General features: G+C 49.1%; 1 protein-coding gene across 1 annotated transcript; it reads right to left on the reverse strand.

The window, feature by feature from the left end:
* Positions 1-214: 214 nt before the first annotated feature.
* Positions 215-1,585, reverse strand: TEX44 (testis expressed 44). The gene has a single exon (XM_049614692.1). The coding sequence runs from the start codon at positions 1,542-1,544 to the stop codon at positions 360-362; it is 1,185 nt and encodes a 394-aa protein (XP_049470649.1). The 5' UTR covers positions 1,545-1,585; the 3' UTR covers positions 215-359.
* Between the last annotated feature and the right edge of the window lie 19,563 nt (positions 1,586-21,148).

The raw sequence follows: 21,148 nt of genomic DNA on the forward strand, positions 1-21,148 counted from the left end.
TTGGAGAGCCCAGCAAGGCCCTGGGGAAGGGTCCACCCTCACTTCCTCAGGAACACACTTAAGTGGGTGGGGGTCCCTCTAGGATCAATGTTTGAAAGTCTGAGACCCCCACGCCTGGCCCCCCAGCCCTGCCAAGCTCTTCTCTTTCTGGACTTCAACCTCCAGCCCCTGAATCGGACAGCCCGGGAAGCCCTCGGGGGACACCTTTCTGCGCTTAGAAAAGAAACGCTCACCAGTGCTTTATTGCCTGATCTGGGGAGAGCCAGCCCGGGCAGGGGTGGGCGAGGCAGCAGGGGCATGCGGGTCCCAGGCTCTCGGGAGGTTGCTGAGCCGGTCCTTCGGGGCTCCCTTCGTAGCCTCTAGTCAGGGTCTGGTCTGGCAGGGGCCCGGCGTGGACTGAGGTGGCTGGTCAGGTAGCGCATGGCCGAGCGGATGCCCTCTATAGTCCTCTGCTCCACCGTCTCCAGGATGTGGGTGACAGAGCGCAGGGCCGAGCCAGTCCCTGTCATCAGCCCAGAGGAGAAGGTGCTCCCCAGGATGCTGGAGACGGAGCGCAGGCTGGGCCCGGTGCTCTGCAGCACGTCTGTCGCGGAGCTGTGGCCAGAAGCCAGGAAGGCCGTGGCCATGCCCATGGTGGTCTCAGACCACACTAGGATATCCGCCAGGGAGCTGATGGACCCCTCACCTCCGCCCAGCAGGCTGGTCATGGAGCGCATATAGCTGTTGTCCTCGTTGGCCATATAAAGGCTGACGTCCAGGGGCCCCCTCCCCGGGGCCACCTCGCGGGGGCCAGGCGAGGGGGGGGCACTGCCTCCTCGTGTGGGCGGGAGCTGCTCAGCCTGCAGATATTCTGAGCCGCCCACCAAATCCCCCTCAGTCCCTCCCTGGGACTCAGCGGTAGTCGAAGCTTCGGTGTCAGAGTTCAAGGTCTCCAGACCCTCAGGTTCCCCCTCAAGAGTCCCTCCTTCAGCGGTGGTGGTGGTGCCCGTGGTCTCAGTGTCCTCCTGACCACCCGAGTCTGCAGAGCTCACAGCGGGCTGAGTGTCCTTTCCGGGGAACTGTGCCTTAGCAGCTGCCATAGTTGGAGCTAATTCTTGGTCACTGTCCGGGGTACCCGACATTTGTGGGGTCTCTTCTTCCCCCAGGGGGTCTCGTTGGGAGGTCTGAGGACTCAGAGACATGCTTGCATTTTGCACCAGTCCCTCCCACGCTGGGTCCTGGGAGCTCGTGGGCATTTGTGGAGCGTTTGAGGCCTGGTGGTCAAGCAGGGCCGTGGCCTCCTTAGGCTCCTGGCTGTCCCCTACAGCAGCTTCATGCTTGTCCTTGTTCCCAGATTCTGATGAGGACTTGGAGGGGACCTGCTCAGTGGAGGCCTGATCTACATCCTGCTGTTCAGGTGATACGGTGGCACCGTTAGCTGTTGGGACATCTGCAAGGAGGGGGTCCTGACTTTGGGACCCCACTGTTGAAGTGTCCGTGGGCCTGCTGTCACCATGTGTGGGGATGCTGGGAGCTCTGGCCTCCCCCGAGGGTGCGGTGGTCATCTAGGCCCTCTGTCACTTGTGCTGGTTGAGGGAGTGGCCACGGCCCTGCGGGGCCAAGTTGTCCAGGTGGTGAGGTCACAGGGGGCTGCCGGCAGCTGGCGATGTCATAGGTACTTGCACCGCACTGCTCCTGAGCCTCTGGGTGGCCGCCCTAGCGGGCTGAGTTTGCAGGAATATGAGGAGAGAAGGGCAAATGTTTGGGGAAAAAGTGGACATGTGTCTACAGGTGCAGCTGCTGGCGCCCACAGGAGTCGTGGGACACAATGTTGTTTAACAAATGTTGTGAGGGGCCCCCCCCGGGCGACTCAGTCCATTAAGCGTCCGACTCTTGATTTCGGCTCAGGTCAGGATCTCAGGGTTTGTGGGATCTGGCCCTTGTCAGGCTCTGTGCTAACAGCTTGGGATTCTCTCTCTTCCTCTCTCTCTGCCCCTCCCTCACTTGTTCTCTCTCTCTGTCTCTGTTTCTGTCTCTGTCTCTGTCTCTCACACACACACGCACGCACACACACACACACAGAATAAACTTTAAAAAAATAAATGAATGTTGCCAGGAGCCACCTCCAGCACCTCTCTGTCCACACTGGTGACTCGGTACCCTGATTTAGCCAGCCTTTCTGCAGAGAGTCAGTTTCCCAGCAGTGGTGAGTCGAAACAAATGAAGGCTAAGGGCCTGGGCAGCTCCTAGCAATGACTGTGTTTGGTTGTGGGGCACCATAGACTGAACATTTGTGTCCCACCCCAAAACTCATAGGTTGGAGGTTATTCCCCAGTGGAATGGTATTTGGAGGTGCGGCCTTTGAGAGGTGCTTAGGTCATGAGGGTGGAGCCCTTGTGAGTAGCATTGGCGCCCTTATCAAAGAGGTCACACGCGGCTGCCGAGCCCCCTTGCTCTATGTGAAACGCAGCAAGAAGGACGCAATCTACAAACCAGGAAGCAGGTCCTCACCAGACACTGAACCCACCCATCGCTGGATCTTGGACTTCCCAGCCTCCAGAACTGGGAGAAATAAATTTCTGTCAGGGCGCCTGGCTGGCTAAGTCAGTGGAGTGTGTGACCCTTGATCTGTGGGTCGTGAGTTTGAGCCCCACATTGGGCATAGAGTTTACTTAAAAAAAAATCTGTTGTTTATAAGCACACCCCACTGCCCCAGTCTATGGTGGTCTGTAATAGCAACCCGAACGGATTAGACAGAAATTTGCACTGAAAAGTGGGGGGCTGCTGTAGCAAATACCTAAACACGTGGATGCCACTCTGGAACCGGGGAACGGGCAGAGGCTGAAAGAGTCTGAGCCCACGCTCACAAAAGTCTCCACGGCTCTGGAGATCTTTCAGGATGATTCTGGAGAGAGCTCAGAAAGAAAAGGAGAGTTCTGGAGAGAAAGCCTCAGTCTTCCTAGAGAACCCCTAATAATCCTGAACCACGTGTTGGGAAAAATATGGAAGGTAAAGACATTTTGATGAGAGCTCAAGTGGAAACAAGGAACATGTTACTGGAAACTGGAGGAATGGCGATCCTTGTTATAAAGTGGCAAAGAACTTGGCTGAAGTGTGTTAGTATCTTCTGGAAGGTAGAACTTAACCTGTGAGTGGTGAAATTGGAAGAAATTGAAGCAGTTTCTAAGTAAAGTATTGAAGGTGCAGCTTGGCTCCTCTTACTGTTTAATGTAGAATTCCAAAGGAGAATTGTTAAGCTAAAAAGAACTAGAACTTAAAGATCTGGAAAATTCTCGGTCTATCCACACTGCAAAGAATGAAAGGATTTTTATGGTTTCGGGTCTCACATTTATTTTTTTCTTCTTTGTTAAGTTTGTTTGTTTGTTTAGAGAGCACAAGTGGGTAAGGGGCGGAGAGAGAGAGAGGGAGAGACAGAATCCCAAGCAGGCTCTGTGCCATCAGTGCAGAGCCCAGTGCGGGGCTGGAACTCACGAACTGTGAGATCATGACCTGACCTGAGATCAAGAGTCCGATGCTTAACTGACCGAGCCACCCAGGTGCCCCTCGGGTCTCACATTTAGATCTTTAATCCGTCGAGTTTATTTCTGTGTATGGTGTCAAAAGGCAGTTCAGTTTCGTTCTTGTGCACGTAGCTGTCCAGTTTTCCCAGCACCATTTATTAAAGACACTGTCCTTTTCCCATCGGATATTCTTGCCTCCTTTGTCGTAGATTAAGTGACTCTGGAAGTATGGCTATATTTCTGGGCTCTCCGTTTTGTTGCATCGATCTATTTGTCTATATTTTGTGCTAGTACCATACTGTTATGATTACTATAGCTTTGTAGTGTATCTTGAAACCTAGGATTGTGGTACCTCCAGCTTTGTTCTTCTTTCTCAAGATTGCTTTGGTTATTCGGAGTCTTCTGTGATTCCATACCAATTTTGTTATTACTGGTTCTGGTTCTGTGGAAAGTGCCATTGGTATTTTGATAAGGATTGCATTGAATCTGTAGATTGCTTTGGGTAGGATGGACATCTTAATATTTTATTTATTTATTTTATTAATTTTTAAAATGCTTACTTATTTTTGAGGGGAGGGGCAGGGAGAGAGGGAGACAGGGGATCTGAAGTGGGTTCTGTGCTGACGGTAGAGAGCCGGATGCAGGACTTGAACTCACAAACCGTGAGATCAAGCCCTGAGCCGAAGTTGGACACTTACCCGACTGCGCCATCTAGGTTGCCCCTATATATTAATTTTTTTAGTATGCTCTAGGCCCAGTGTGGGGCTTGAACTCACGACCCTGAGATCGAGTCACGTGTTCTACCGACTGAGCCAGCCGGGTGCCCCCATCTTAGCAATATTCTTCCAATCCACAGGTATGGAACGTCTTTCCTTTTGGAGCAGGTGTGTTTGGAGAACATCAGGGGTGCGGCCAAGCGGTCACTTGATATCATCAAGGCTGTCACTCCCTTCGCCGGCCCAGAGTGGGAGGGCTGGTGACGGTGGGGTGCAGATCAGCACGGGAGGGGCTGCCGGCATGGGACCTGGGCGTAACTGCCTGGCCCAGCTGTACCTCGCAGGCTCCACTCCCTTCCTGCGCTCCTCGTGACCCGGGATGAACAGTCTCCATCTCCTCCCTGCTCAACTGGGCTGGAAGGGCAGAGGATAACAAAGGATCTATAACCCCCCGAGGACTCTTCGGAAAAGTGCAGACCCGGGTCAACCTACTTGTGCTTACGCTCTTTGTTAAGGAGGCGGTTGGAGTGGAAGCTTCCAGTCTCTTTTATCTGTGCTTCCCCTGGGGTTGCCAGCTAACAGCGACTACTAACAGGCAGGAGAAGGAGCCAAGCATCCAGCCCTTCCAACTACCCCATCGTCTCTACGTAGGTAATGCATCTATTATTACACCCATTTTACACATGGGGAAGCTGAGCCTCTGAGGGGACAAATGACTCATTCAGAGTCACACAATTAATGAGCACTGAATCTGGGTTTTAAACTCTGTCTGGCTTCAGAACTCAAGCTCTCCTACACCATCTTATACCCTGGAGGGGGGGTATTAAAAATAGTGAATGACTGGCATGGTAAGGACACTGGATAATGCAGACAGAGGCCTAACATAATCGCATCGCATCAATAGGCAACAGCTGTTGTAACTTCTCCTGAGCCCCAGGCTCAGTGCTCATTAAGTATTTCTTCTCCCCATGAATACTCTGCTGCCTTCTCGGAGCTCACAGGGCAAACCCAAGTTTGTTGGGGAGGGAGGGACCAATTGGTACGAGCTTGTACCCTGTGAAAGAATCATGGAGAAGACTGCTAGTTGCTCACCCTTGTCACCCTTCTTCTTTAGTATCAGAACCTCCATTTTGATGGAGGTGGCTATGTGCTCAGCCAAAAGAATATGTACCCCAGCCTTCCCTGCAGCAAGGTAAGAGCTTCTGGCTCAGCCATCAGCGTGGCTATGTGCTCAGCCAAAAGAATATGTACCCCAGCCTTCCCTGCAGCAAGGTAAGAGCTTCTGGCTGATGAGATGTAACAGAAAGTCCTGAGTGGAATTTAGAAGGGATCCTTCGAAAAGCAGAACATCTGTTTTGCTCTTTCCCCATTATGCCATCCTGCTATCAGGTGTGTGAAGGCCGGAGCCCCAGCAGCTGTGTTGGTTCATGAGGTGACCTTGAGATTGGAAGGCACACACTAAGATGGTGGAGCACAAAAATAGAGGGAATCTGGGAGCCATGGTTGGAGCCGCCATACCAGCCACCACGAGACCTTTGCTCTCCTCCTGAGCTCTTTTATGTGAAGGAAAAGAGTCATATATATGCTCAGACTACTGTTATTTGGTTTTCCTTTTACATGCAGCTAAATTTAATCTCCTCCAGTCCTGAAGGTTATGAGATCCCTGTGGGGTAGTTGGTCAGGGTTTGCCTGAATATCTTCCTGTCCTAAACAGTTAAGACCAGCATACCGCACTGACTGCATTGAGTGCCTGCACTGTGCAGGTGTTATTTCCCCAATTTACAGGTGAGGAGACTGAGACTTAGAGAAACTACGTGCACAGCACGTTCAATGGCATCTGCCTGACCCTAGAGGCTCCCACCCCCTACTCCTCCCTGTGTCCTGCTTCTAGTTAGTACGTTCTTGGTTCTTGATGTCACCTTGTGCACAGCCTGTGGACCACTGAAGCTGTCAGGCACTCCTCGTAACACTGAAACCAAGCTCCTTGTCCTCCCCTTCCGTTGGAATTCGATTAAAATTTTTTTTAAATGTTTGTTTATTTTTGAGAGAGAGAGAGAGAGTGCTTGTGAGAGTGGGAGAGGGGCAGAGAAAGAGGGAGACAGAGGATCCGAAGTGGGCTCCGTGCCAACAGCAGAGATCCCAATGCGGAGCTCAAACTTGTGAAATGCCAGATCATGACCAGAGACGAAGCCGGACACGTAACTGACCGAGCCACCCAGGGCGCCCTGGAATTCGATTTTTGATCCTACATGTGGCATTTTACACTTACCCTTGTTAAATCTCACATGCCTTAAAAATCTGAACCAAGGAGGGGTGCTGGGTGGCTCAGTCAGTTGAGTGTCTCTTAACCTCAGCTAGGGTCTTGATCTCAGAGTTATGAGTTCAAGCCCCGTGTTAGGCTCTATGCTGGGTGCAAAGCCTACTTGAAAAAATAAACAAAATGAAAATCTGTGCCAAGGAAAGAAAAGTAGACTAAGGAGGGGTTAATGTCAAAGAGTGGAGAGGAGTATTAAGATTTGGGGACAAAATATTGTTTATTTATGCATAAATATTAAATAATATTGGTGTAGAACATCATGTATATTTATTCTGTTATACATAATATATATGTAGGCATATATAAAAGAAAATATATTTAAAAGAGTTGTTCTCCTTAATTTAGTTTGAAAGTTTCTGGCCTTTATTTTATTATATTTTTAAAAAAATATTTATTTTGAAAGAGAGAGAGTGAGTATGAGTGGGAGGGGGCAGAGAGAGAGGGAGAGAGAATCCCACACAGGCTCCATGTTGTCAATGCAGAGCCTGACTAGGGGCTTGAAACCATGAACTGTGAGATCATGACCTGAGCCAAAATCAAGAGTTGTGTGCTTAACTGGCTGAGCCACCCAGGCACCCCTTGCCTTTATTAAGCAATGCTCAGAGGAGGAAATTAGTCTAAAAACTGTTGCCTTTGATTTCTTTTCCATTCCTGTCTTGTAGACATAATGACTCTCCATTAAATAAATAAATATTCTCATTTTAGGGTAAACCCAGTTTGGGGACTATTATGCAACTATATAAAGCCTACATAGACACATGGAAAAATGCTTAAATAATATTACTCTAAAAAGCAGGATACAGTATTTCATGCACACTATGTGTATTTGCCAACACTCTCAGCTGGGAGTAATGGAAACCCAATTCAGACTTGCTTAAGCTGAATAATAATAATATTATTAATAATAATAAAGGCATTTGTTGGTTCACAGAACCTGTAAAGTCTAAGGGAAAATTTCCCTACCACAGGAGCCCCGTGATAATGTCAAGATTTAGTCTTCTCTCTCCCTTTATTTTTCTTTCTTTCTTTCTTTCTTTCTTTCTTTCTTTCTTTCTTTCTTTCTTCTTTTTCACTTATATTTGAGAGATAGAGAGAGCACGAGCAGGGGAGGGGCAGAGAGAAAGGGAGACACAGAATGTGAAGCAGGCTCCAGGCTCCGAGCTGTCAGCACAGAGCCCGACGCGGGGCTTGAAGCTATGGACCGTGAGATCATGACCTAAGCGGAAGTCGGAAGCTTAATAGACTGAGCCCCCCAGGCGCCCCTCTGTCTCCCTTTCTTGGCTCCCCTTTCTCACCGAGGCTAGATTTGTAGGAAGCTGTCCTCCGCGTGCAGGCTGCTGGCGGCTGTGGTCAGTGCAGAGACGCTGTAGTTACGGAGTTATGGTGAACCTCAGGCCTGAGCCTTGTGGGCTCCTGTTCCCTTCTCTGAAGTGATCTCTACGGCCTAGGGACCACATCCCGGTTGGTCAGGCCTGGAGTGGGGGCATGGGGTCAGCCCCACTGAGGCATAAGGCCTCCAAGTGGTAGCGGAGTGGGTCCCTAAAGGATTTTGGGGTGCTGTAACCAAAAGAAGGCGAATGGATGCTGGGTGGGAAATACAGAAAAAACCCGCTTGTATGGTGAACACAGACATGTGAAAAAAAAGTCTGTTGGGGAAAAGCCTGGCAGGAAATAAAGCAAATTGCCCAGAAGATATTCTTTTTTTTTTTTAAGTTTATTTTCAGATTTTGAGATTTTGAGAAAGAGAGAGAGTGCGAGTGAGCTCACGCTCTTGTGTGTGTGTGAGTAGGGGAGGGGCAGAGAGAGAGGGAGAGAGAGAAAATCCCAAGCAGGCTCTGCATTGTCAGAACAAAGCCTGACACGGAGCTGGTATCTACGAACTGTGAGATCATGACCTGAAGCAAAATTAGGAGTCAGATGCTTAATCAACTGAGCCACCTAGGCACCCCCCACTCCCAAAGATATTCTGATTATTGTAACAAAATCAGAAAATACATATCAGAAATAATTAAATAAAAGTAAATAACAGTAAAAAGAAGACTCACCGTGAACCATATGTTGGGCTCAGTGAGTGGGAAGTCTGTTACCCCAGCACATAGAAACTCTCTCACACACACGTCCTTCAAACACACAGAAATGCTGGATTAAACACTGTCCACAATAGGTTAACTGCGTAACACCGGTAGCGAAAAGGGTGCATAGCAGGGGGAGGCGGTCTGGCCCCAGTCCAACTGTAAGGATGGGCCTGACTATCTAAGCCATTTCCCTGAGGGGGTCCCTAGATCAGGCATAGGCCTTCATGCGGTGCTAGCCATGGAGACATGAGAGCAAGGTGAGTTCTGCTAGAGACCTTGAGAGGTTTCCTCACTCATTAGGAGACCCAGGAAGAGGTAGTCCTCCTCTGCTCTTGTACGTGATCACATTTAGTTTGGCTTCTTGTAACCATGAGGGCACCCGGCCTGAAAAAAAGCCCCACGTAGAGAGTAGTGGAACCATGGAGATTATAGAAAAATAGAGCAAGCCTTGATCAAACTCTACCTGCAGCCACCCAGCCACCAGCTTTCCCATGATGGGTGGTGATTTGTTTCCAAGTTGTTTCAGTGAATTGAGCCAGGGCTTTCTGTTACTAGCCACCGAAAGCGTCTTAAGGAATAGCATCCCTAGCCTGAAAGTCATCCAAGGAACTTGAGCTATAAGGCCCCACCAACCCTGCCTCTCCAGAGCACCCTGGATCCTCTGGCTACCGTGGCCACTGCTCTCCAGTCATATCCCTTCTGCCTAGGCTTCAGACTTCTCCACCCCAAGACTTCTGCCCACACTGATCCAGAAATCACCCCATAGGGTCCCTCCCACACCTTTCCTTAGATTCCTTCCTGGCTTTGGCACTCATCTAGAGCCACCACCATGGTAGAAACACTGCAGGGCTCATCAAAAAAGGCAAAAGCCGTCATTTCTCCCCAGGGTCTAACAGAACTATAAACCAATCTAGTCCATGGCCATCCATAGTGGGTTGAATTGTGGGCCCCCCAAAGGTATGTCTTTATCCTAACCCCTGGAACCTGTGAATGTGTCCTTGTTTGGACAGAGAGTCTTTGCAGACATAGTTAAATTAAGGGTCTTGAGATCATCCAGAATTAGGGTAGGTCCTAAATCCAATGGCTAGTCTCTTTGGTTGTTGTTGTTGTTTGTTTTGTTTTGTTTTGATTTTCAACGGCTAGTTTCTCTATAAGAGAGGAGAAGTGTTCTGTGTTTTCTTAGGTTCTGTAAGTCTGTTTGGCACCTGTCAATCACAGGACCACCCTATTGGCCAGAGTATTTACCTCTCTCCTGCAAGTCAGTTTGCCAGGAACTCTCCCTTCTGATTGCAGGCGGGCTACCTAAGGCTGAGCCCCCACCTACCTTCTGATCTCTTGCACACCAGGCCGACATTGTCCCTGCCCCCAAGTAATCCCAGGGCCAGGGACCTGCAACTGGAGATACTCCTATAGCCCAAAGCCTGTGGGAATTATTCCAAATAGCCAGTCCTGCAGGGTTTACTCAACCTTGCCTTGCCTTCCCCTTGCTCCTGTCTTCTGCCTCCCGCCACCATGTTTCCCATGGGGCCCTGTGTGGCGGGGCACGCCCCTTCTCTCGGGAAGTGTAAGTAATAAATTCTCTCGATGGCGTTGACCTCTCTGTGTCATCTCTCGATCACCTCCATAACTCAAAATCCCCCGGGGTACAAATGACACAGTACGGGAGAAGGAGAAGGGAGAGCACAAGGACACAGGCAAGACGGCCATGTGAAGACAGAGCCGTGAAATGGAGCGATCTGAGGAACACCAGGAACCACCGGAAGCTGCAAGAGGCAAGGAAGGTTCTACCCTAGAGCTTTCAGGGGGCGCGTGTTCCTGCAGACACCATGATTTTGGCCCTCTGGCCTCTGGAACTGCGAGAGAATAGCTTTCTGTTGTTGCGAGGGCCCCAGTTGTGGTGATTTGTGACAGCAGCCCGGGGAGCTAACAGAGCAGCTGACAACGATGACCAGCGATCGCCTCTTGACTCAACACACGCACAGCCACTGAGCGACGTACTCCTCCCAACGAGGCCCGTTGTAAGTAGTGTTATCCCATTTCTCAGGTGGGAAAAGCGTGGCTCAGCCAGGGCAAGAGCGGGGATGTGAGCCAGGCCATCCGGCCAAGCCCCCAAGGCTGTGCTGCTAACCACTGGACGATCCTGTGAGCTGAGCTCGTGGAACCACCCTTCAGAGCAGGTCAGAATTTGCCTCCACAAACCTGTGCGTTCACACGGGGACCCCAGTCCTCTCCCTCGTCTCAGAGTCCCCAGGGCTGCCACCCACTCTCTACACCTGCTGTGATGGGCACCTTCGCTGTGGTCACTGCTCTGGCTGTTGCCACCCAGGTGTGGCCACAGGGATCTGGCCACTCCCTGGGCTCCCACGGCTGCTCCTGGGAGTGGGGGCCTGGAGGCTTCTGGAGCGCTGCTGCCCTGCCCACGTGTCCCCCATGAGCCCGTCCACCTTGAGGAGGGTGGTGCACACGGACCCTCCCTGCCAGTGAGACCACCTCGAGGACCTGGGAAGGGTCCTGGGTGTCTGACTCTTTGCTGGCTCCTCAGTTGCTCAGTCCTAGCTCTGCGCTCCCAGGGAGGCCTCTCTGAATGTTGGCGCTCCATAGTGGGGGGTGGTCCAGATTCTATACCTTCCAGAACTCCCACTTCCTGCATGTTCAACACACCGAGGAGACAGAGCACCCTGGGGCTCCATTAGCGGATGATGTGGGAATTCCACTTAGACACACGCTGGATTTGTTTGGAAGAAATCGGTTAATAGGCCGCATGGGGCGGAGACTTAGGCCCCAAAGGAATTCTCAAGTGACAAAAAACAGTTGCCACTCTGCTTTCTAAGGAGGTGGATGCTGTTAGCAGAGCGTCTTTGTTCGGGAAGAATTGGGTTTGGGCCAGGAGCCGCACAGCCCAGTTGTTCTGCGGGAGAGAGGGAGTGAGGAGGGATTTTGAAGTGAAGTGAAGAAATGGATGCGGAGTTACAGGTGGGCAGCAAGGCAGCTGCCCTGAGAAAGGAGGCAAGGTCCGGCCCCCTGGGGGTAGAGCCAGGGGCAGGGGCTCAGGAGAACAGAAATCCCTATGGGGAATTTTCAAGTTATTGGCGTGGCGATCTCCAAGGTCAACCCCTCCCCCTCCCCCCTCCACAACATCAAAAACCACACTTGTTTTCCAGCGCTTTTGTGTGAGTGCTGGCAGCCGGGGACTGCGGGCCCTGGGGGAGTGGGTGCTCCAACCGGGGTAGTGGAGGGCCCCCGTACACAGTGGATGTGGGAAAATCTGTTAAGTGTTTGGAGAACCTTGGGTAAAATTCTCACTTTCACTTCCAGATTTTAAAGAGGTAAAGGCAAAAAAAGAAAGAGAAAAGAGAGCAGCCACAAGTAAACGAAAAGAAAATATTTCATTTTGGGAAGGAGAAGGATTTTCTAAATATAAGAGTCGGTAAAGAAATCCCAAAGGGAAAAGATAGACACAGGTCAAAAAACGCTAAAAGACTTAAGAGCAAACCACAGTCTGGGTAAAAATATTTGCTACGAATACCACACAGGGTTAATGTCTGTATTGTTAAAAAAAATTTTTTTTAATATTTATTTTTGAGAGAGAGACACAGAGTGTGAGTGGGGGAGGGGCAGAGAGAGAGGGAGACACAGAATCTGAAACAGGCTCCAGGCTCTGAGCTGTCAGCACAGAGCCCGACATGGGGCTCGAACTCACGGACCGTGAGATCGTGACCTGAGCCGAAGTCGGACGCTTAATCGACAAAGCCACCCAGGCGCCCCTAATATCTGTACTGTTGTTGGGGAGGAAAAATTTTTCTTTACTCTCCTAAGGTTCTTCTCACTGGTCTAAGAATTAAAGTGACATGAGACTGATGAACAGGAGAAAATAAAATTTAACTGCAGAAATCCCACATATGTGGCAGATTAAAAAACAGACAGGTAAAATGAGGTATATATGCCATCTTGAGCTAAGGAATGGGATAGGACCTGAGCTTCAAACAGGAGGAGGGCAATTTACAGGGCAGTAAGAACAGGCCCAGATGTTTGGTATTAGATGTTTGCCCAGCCATACAGATGGGTCACTCAGATAAGGTTTATCTCTGGAGATAACTCTTATTCTGGGAAAGACTCCCAGTTTAGATCCCTCTAGGTAATTAAGGAAGAGGCAAAAGTTTCTCTTTTTTTTTTCTTTTCCTAAATTAACATAGTATTTATTTATTATTATTTTTTAAATTTTATTTTTTATTTTTAAAAATTTACATCCAAATTAGCATATAGCGCAACAATGATTTCAGGAGTAGATTCCTTAATGCCCCTTACCCATTTAGCCCATCCCCCCTCCCCCACCCCCTCCCTAACCCCCAGTTTGTTCTCCATATTTGAGTCTCTTATGTTTTGTCCCCCTCCCTGTTTTTATATTATTTTTGCTTCCCTTCCCTTATGTTCATCTGTTTTGTCTCTCAAAGTCCTCAGATGAGTGAAGTCATATGATTTTTGTCTTTCTCTGACTAATTTCGCTTAGCATAATACCCTCCAGTTCCATCCACATAGTTGCCAATGGCAAGATTTCATTCTTTTTGATTGCCGAGTAATACTCCATTGTATCTATATACCACATCTTCTTTACCCATTCATCCATCGATGGACATTTGGGCTCTTTCCATCCTTTGGCTATTGTTGATAGTGCTGCTCTAAACATGGGGTGCATGTGTCCCTTCGAAACAGCACACCTGTATCCCTTGGATAAATGCCTAGTAGTGCAATTGCTGGGCATCTGTAGGATAGTTCTATTTTTTGAGGAACCTCCATACTGTTTTCCAGATGGCTGCACCAGCTTGCATTCCCAGAAGAGGCAAAAGTTTCTCTTGAGTCCAAGGGGCCTCAATTGCCTTCAGCTCAAAATAGTCCACATGCAAAAGTAGTACGTTTGTGGGAGACTTGTTCAGAAACTTTTTACTGTATAAAGATTCCAAACAGGTTGATAAGACACCATTAATACCCAATAGCACAATATGCAAAAGACCATTCGCCAAAGAAATCTAAATGACTAATAAACATGGGAAAGTATTTAAATTAGTAACCAAAGACTTATAAGACAAAAAAGCAAGGTATATTTATGTAGTGGGATTATAAACGACCCAATAACATTGCTTTCTTTTGGTGAACTGCATTTTCTAATTCTTTTTTTTAGTAACCTCATTTATTACTTGTATTAAGAGAAGGGTCGGAAAGCACATGATACTGTCAAATAACAAATGTCTAGCTAATGTCAGTGACTTTTAGTTCTGGCGGATCGTGGGCATTTTTTTTCTTTCAAGCTTTTGTGCATTTTTAACTTCTACAATTCATTTGTCTTTTCAACAACAACTAAATAGCACTTTACGTAATAGAGCAAATTTGCAAGTTAAAATAAATTCCTTCTTGCTAACCTCCCAGAAGTCTGGGCCCTGTATGCAAATAGGATTCCTGGGAACACCCACACACCCACTCCCCAGCAGGAAGGCCAGCTGAACCGAGAGACTCTCTCTCCCACCCCATCTCCCAAACAAAGGGGTACTTTAGCCCTTCCCAAACCACATGTACACCCCCTCAAGCTGCCCTGCCCCCATCTCCAGGGTCCTCCCTGATGCTTCCTCCCCTTCAGGTTTGGCCTGCCAGTGCGGAGGGGTGGGCCATCCAGGCCCCTCAGAGGCTGGGCGAGGTGGCCATGCAGTGTCCCGAGGGGGCCCTGGTGCAGACTAGCTTTGAGAGGTCAGAATCAAACTGTGATCTCCGCCCACAAGTGCCACCATCCACCCTCTAATTACTCCTGGGTGTCTGTTCTGGGCTGAATTGTATCCTCTCAAACTTCATATGTTGAAGTCCTAACCCCCAGGACCTCCAAATGTGACTGTTATGTGGAGATGAGGCCTTTAAAGGGGTAATTAAGTTAGGAGGAGGTCATTAGGGTGGGCTTTAATGCAATTTGACCGGTGTCCTTGTGAGAAGAGGACATTTGGATGCACACACAGAAGGGAGAATGGCATGTGAACCTGAAGACCACGTATAAATCAAGGAAAGGCTGGGAACGGCCCTCAGCACCCAGAGGGAACGGGTCCTACCGACCCCTTCATATCTGAACTTCTGTGAGCAGATACATTTCTGTTGTTCGAGACTCCCAGTCTGTGGTACTTGGTTCTGGCAGTCCCGGCTGACTAATACAGAGTCCTTGGGCACAGGAGTAGGCTTTCAAATGGACTCCCAAAGAGGTTTAGATGGCTACTTGCAAAAACCGTATTACCCAGTTTGAGAGACAAGTTACCTAGCAGTTGGCACAACACAGCCCAGTGGACCAAACGCACATTCCCAGGAACGTGCAGGTTCCCAGAACCTAGGATGTTGGCAAGACTTACAGACGGGGCCGGCCAGAGGCCAAACCATGGGGTGTGGTGGGGGGTGGGGGCCATAGGGCTTTGCTTTCAGGCTTCTCTGCGCTCTCCCAGCCTCCCCCCTACCTCCATCTGCTAGTCACCTACAGGGTACAGGGCTGGGGGCAGGGGTGGGGGCGTGGAGGCGGCAGAGCCTTGAGCCACCCCTCTGCTCACAGCTGCCAGTCTGCATGGAGCCAGCTTTGCTCCATCCTCAGGGCATCCTTCAGGCTGTGTTGTCACCTCTGACCCCTGTGGATGGTTGACCCATTTGGATGGGCTGTGCCTGCTGTCTGTTCTTACCAGATGCCCCTCAACACAAAGGAGTGGGGAGAGGGGTTCTTTCCCCTCAGAGCAGATTTCCCCAGTGGTACTGCTCTAAGGGAGAATTATTCACTGCTCTCTCGCTCCACACTTGCCGTTTTAGCCTCCTTAGCTCAGGAAAGAATGATTTGGAGAAGCGATGAAAAGCTTTAGGTCTTTCCCTGGAAAAATGCGCATGCACAGACCCCCTGTGCCCCACCTCTGAGATTCGAACTGTTTCTGGTTATTTGCATTCCAGGGACCCCGCAGACTCCTGAAACTCACCTGCCGTGTGGCTTATAGGCAAACAGAGGTGTGGACAGGTGGAGGGAGGTTGGGCAGGGATGCAGTCCAGGAGAAAGACACCAAAGAAGTGGCCTCTGCGGGGAAGTTATAAGAACACTCTGGCTGATCCTGGAAGGCTGTCCCTAGAGGGAGGAAGAGGTCTCATTTCCTCCTGGAAGCCAAGGGAGTGTTGGAGGGTTCTGGGCAGAAGGGAGGCATGGAGGAAGCGGGGCTTTGGGAGCAAGTCTCTAAAAGCATAGCCCTGGGGCGCCTGGTTGGCTCAGTTGGTTAAGCCTGCGACTTTGGCTCAGGTCATGATCTCCTGATTCGTGAGTTAGAATCCCATGTTGGGCTCTGTGCTGACGGCTCAGAGCCTGGAGCCTGCTTCGGATTCTGTGTCTCCCTCTCCCTCTGTTCCTCCCCCACTTGCACTCTGTCTCTCAAAAATAAATAAAGATTAAAAACAATTTAAAAAATTTCACAAAATTTGAAAAAATTAAGGATTTCCAGATGAGATCATCCTGGAATTAGGGTGGGCCCTAAATCCAACGACCGGGTCCTTAGAAGAGAAAGGGGAAGGAGTGGAGAATGAGACACAGAGGGAACCACATGAAGACGAGGCAGAAGGGGAGTGAGTGCTGCGTCTTACAGGCCCAGGAACACGCAGGGTGGCCAGCAACCACCAGAAGGTAGGGGAGAGGCATGGGGCGAATTTTCTCTCAAACTCCAGAAGGAACCAACCTTGCTGACATCTTGATTTCTGACTTCTGGTCTCCAGAACTGTGAGAGCATAAAGCCATCCAGTGTGCTGGTTTATGACCACAGCCCTAGAAACTAACATGGCTTCATATGGTGATCGTAGGTGTTGGAAAAGGACCTCCTGGTTGAGTAAGTTTTGGGACCTGTGATAAACTATAGCCTTCTTTGCTGAGGAACCGCTCAGAGCGCTTTGAGAGGCTATGGAGCTTTGGGAATTTCCAAGGCGGGGTGGGAATCAATATGGAACACTCACTTCCCAAGCATAACTAATCAAGAAACTCTTATGTCTTAGCTCGGGCTGCCATAACAGAACATCACAGACTGAGTGAACACTTCCGGAGGCTGCAAATCCACGATCAAGGTGTCAGCTGGGTTGGTTTCTGGTGAGTTGGCAGACAGCCTTCTCGCTGTGTCCTCCAATGGACTCTTCTCTGTGTGTACAGACAGAGACAGCAAGCACTCCAGTGACTCTTCCTCTTCTTAAAATATATGTATTTTTAATGTTCACTTATTTTTGAAAAAGAGAGAGACAGAGTGTGAGCAGGGGAGGGGCAGAGAGAGAGACACAGAATCCAAAGCAGGCTCCTGGCTCTGAGCTGTCGGCACAGAGCCCGACGCGGGGCTCGAACTCACGAACTGTGAGATCATGACCTGAAATGAAGTCGGATGCTTAACCGACTGAGCCACCCAGGTGCCCCCATCTCTTCCTCTTCCTATAAGGACGCCAGTCCTATTAGATTAGGGTCTTATGGTTATGATCTCATTTAACCTTAATTACTTCCTTTTTTAAAAAAATGAATTTTATACATTTTTAAATCCTCAAAACAACCCTTTGAGGTTGGTCGTATTATCATCCCATTTGCAGATGAAGAAACCAGGGACACGTAGAGGCTGAACAATGTGCTCAAGATCATACAGCTAGGAAATGGTGGCTCTGGGTCTGCATGTGAACAGTCTGGCTTCAGAGTCTGTATTCTTTTTTTTTTTTTTTTTTTGAGTATTTTTTTTTTTTTTTTTTGGCGGGTGCCTGGGTGGCTCAGTTGGTTGAGCAACTGACTTTGACTCCGGTCATGATCTCATAGTTTGTGAGTCTGAGACCCACATAGGGCTCACTGCTGTCAGTGCAGAGCCCACGTCACAACTTTAGATCCTCTGTCCTCCTCTCTCTCTGCCCCTCCCCCACTCTCTTTAAAAAAAAAAAGAGGATTTTTGTTTTCAGTAGGCTCCATGCCCAACATGGGGCTCGAGCTCACAACCCCGAGATCAAGAGTGGCATCCTCCACTGACTGAGCCAGCCAGGCACCCCCCGAGTGTGTATTCTGGTTCTGTTAGGCTGCCTCCTTTCATGAAACAGTGACAAGTTTTTAGACCAGCGTGCAGGACTGGGAACGTTGCTGTGGCTAATTTTTCAGAAAATACAATCTGCTGAAATCTGTGCTCTGATTTAACAACAAAGGAAAGGATTTAAAAACTCCTCGGTCCAGTAAACAAAACCCCCATCTACACATTCATCCAGCTGCATATATAGGATTGTGCGTGTGTGTGCGTGTGTGTGTGCACACGCATGCCTTAATTACTTCCTTGAAGGCCCTATCTCTAAATGCAGTCGCACTTGGGGGTTACAGCTTCAACATACCAATTTTAGGGGGTTATATTTCAGTCCATAACATCTAACTTCATGAGACTGGTACACCACACATACACAGCTGGGGAAACACACATGGAGTTGACTTGACCTTGATCACAGGGGTAATGGGGGAGGGGGAGGGGCTGCCATCCGTCCCTGCTTGGGTAAAGATGTCCTTGGCAGTGGCAGGAGAGGAGAAAGAGCACATAGTAGATCTTTTTTTTTAAGGGCACGATATTTTGCAGCTCCTCGGGTCGAGAGATGGGGACTCTTTTCTCTACCCCTGACCAGGGCTTGGTCGTGTGATTTGCTTTGGTTGAGGGGACAGTACGAACACGACAGAGCAGAGGCGTAAAAAGTGTTTGGGCGCTGAGGGCTTGGCTTCTCTTGCTCCTTTTGGAGCCCAGCAGCCAAGTGAAGAAATCTGACCTGTTTGAGAATGAGATCACCATGGCCTGGTTGCCCCCCGCCACCCCAGCCAAACACTAGACCCTTGAGTGGTGCCGTCTGAGACCCAGACCAACCAGCTTCCAGCCCACCTGCCTGCTGACTGCAGCCACACAGTGAACCCAGGGAGGGAAGCCCAGCGGAAGAACCACTCCACTCAGGCCGGCCCCCAAAATATAGTAGTAGTGGTAATTGCTTTAAACTACTTACTTTTGAGGTGGTTTGTTCCATGCTAGTAAAGGCCAGTTCGAAGAAACTCATGACGTCACGGCTTTCTGCGGAGTGGTCTTCTCAGGACGCTTCTGTCTGTGCCACGTCGACCTTCTCAGTGTTGCAGAGAAATGGTCCTTGCCACCAATCTCACTACTAAAAGTTTTTTAACCTCTTGAAAGTATCAGCATGATGAGCATCAGGTGAAAATACCTTGAAGGGATACCGCACAAAAATGAGATGCGAACTGTATTAGGTCAGTCCCTAAAATTAGCCACAAACTGGCTACGGAGGAATTGAGAACATGTTTTAAATGGTAGACTGTGTTAAACATGTAAAAACAGACCTATCTTGGGGTGCCTGGGTGGCTCAGTCGGTTAAGCATCTGACTTTGGCTGAGGTCACGATCTCTTGGTTCAAAGGTTTGAGCCCCACATTGGGCTCTGTGCTGACAGCTCAGAGCCTGGAGCCTGCTTCAGATTCTGTGTCTCCCTCTCACTGCCCCTCCCCTGCTCGAGCTCTGTCTAGGTCTCTCTCTTTCTCTCTCAAAAATAAACATAAAAGGGGCACCTGGGTGGCTCAGCCAGTTAAGCGTCTGACTTTGGCTCAGGTTGTGATCTCATGGTCCGTGAGTTCAAGCCCCGCATCAGGCTCTGTGCTGACAGCTCAGAGCCTGGAGCCTTCTTCGGATTCTGTGTCTCCCTCTCTCTGCCCCTCCCCTGTTCATGCTCTGTCTCCCTCTCTCTTTGCCCTTCCACCCCCCCCCCCACTCTGTTTCTCTGTCTCTCAAAAACAAATAAAAACATTAAAAAATTAATTAAAAAACCCCTCTGACCTATCTTGAATATTTCTGAGTATCCCACTGGAAGGAGCCGGTGAAACACTTAGGTTTACTTGCAAAGCAATTCCCTTTTGAAAAATGGCACCGTCTTCTAAGCTGTAGCAACTGTCTTGGTGGTAGGGATGGTCCCAGGCGGGAGACTGGCAGGGAGAGCAGAGCATGCGGGGAAGCTCCCAGGTGCCCTCCCAGCCTGACCTGGCTCTCGGCTGTCCCCTAGTGCTGATTCTTCGGCATTGCAGGAGGGTGCCACCCCTGATCCAGGATCCTGGTTCTGTGGCTGATCCCTCTCAGGGTCAGGGTCTGAGCCCCAGACCCCATTGTGGCAGTTGAGAAGGAGTCCTCCCATTCCCACCCCTGCCCCCTAAAAGCTGCACGTTCACTGTCACTCCACAAGGTATCCAGTGACAGGAGAACAGAAATCATTAGCAACCACCACCACTTCTGGGGAAATTTTATTTTGGGGTCCCATTCACAACATATTAGATACACTGAAGGTCACCCACAGCCTACCTTAAATTAGAGTTCCATATAATTACATAAGAATTGACTTGCATTGCAGTTGAGTTTAGAGGCTTGTTTTTGATGGTCAAATACATATAACACAAAATTTACTGGGCGTCTGGCTGGCTCCATCGGTACAACATGTGACTGTTTCTTTCTTTTTTTTTTTTTAGTGTTTTTTTTTTTTTTTTAAGGGGGGGGAGAGAGAGAGAGAGAGAGAGAGAGAGAGATTGTGGAGGAGGGGCAAAGAGAGGAGGGGAGAGAGAATCCCAATCAGGCTATATGCTGCCAGGGCAGATCTCATGAACCGTGAGATCATGACCTGAACCAAAATCGGACACTCAACCTACTGAGCCACCCAGGTGCCCCAAGAGAGAGAGAATCTTAAGCTGTCTCCACACTCAGTGAGGAGCCCAATGCAAGGCTTGATCCCATGACCCTAGGATCATGACCTGAGCAGAAATCAAGAGTTGGATGCTCAACTGACTGAGCCACCAGGCACCTCAATTGATTTATTTTTATTTTTATTTTATTGATTTATTTTTACATTTATTAACATTTATTTTTGAGAGAGAGAGAGAAAGAGAGAGAGAGAGAGAGAGCAGGGGATGGGCAGAGAGAGAGAGGGAGACACAGAATCCGAAGCAGGCTCCAGGCTCTGAGTTGTCAGCACAGAGCCCGACGCGGGGCTTGAACTCACAAACTGCGAGATCATGACCTGAGCTGAAGTGGGACACTTAACCAACTGAGCCACCCGGGCGCCCCCAGATTTTATTTTTAAGTAATCTCTACGCCCAACATGGGAACTTACAACTCCAAGATCAAGAGTCCTGTACTCTACGACTGAGCCAGCCAGGCGCCTCTAGGCTATTGATTCTTTTAAACATACCTGTATAGTATAACTATTTTTCTAAAGTATAAAAGCATGACATGTTTATTACAGACAAGTTGAAAGTTTAGATAAGTAAAAAGGAGAACAGGCAGCCCCCTAATCCACCATCGTGAGATAACTATGGTTAAAATATTTAGGTGTCTTCCCCTCACCCCAATTCTTTTTCTCTAGGAAAAGTTTCTACCCAACTTACTTCAACCAACATATACAATATATACAAGATATATATTTTATAAGATATGTTTTTATTTACAAAATTGGGATCCCTCTGTACTTTCAGTTT

Source organism: Panthera uncia (assembly GCF_023721935.1).
Source record: "Panthera uncia isolate 11264 chromosome C1 unlocalized genomic scaffold, Puncia_PCG_1.0 HiC_scaffold_3, whole genome shotgun sequence".
NCBI lineage: Eukaryota > Metazoa > Chordata > Mammalia > Carnivora > Felidae > Panthera > Panthera uncia.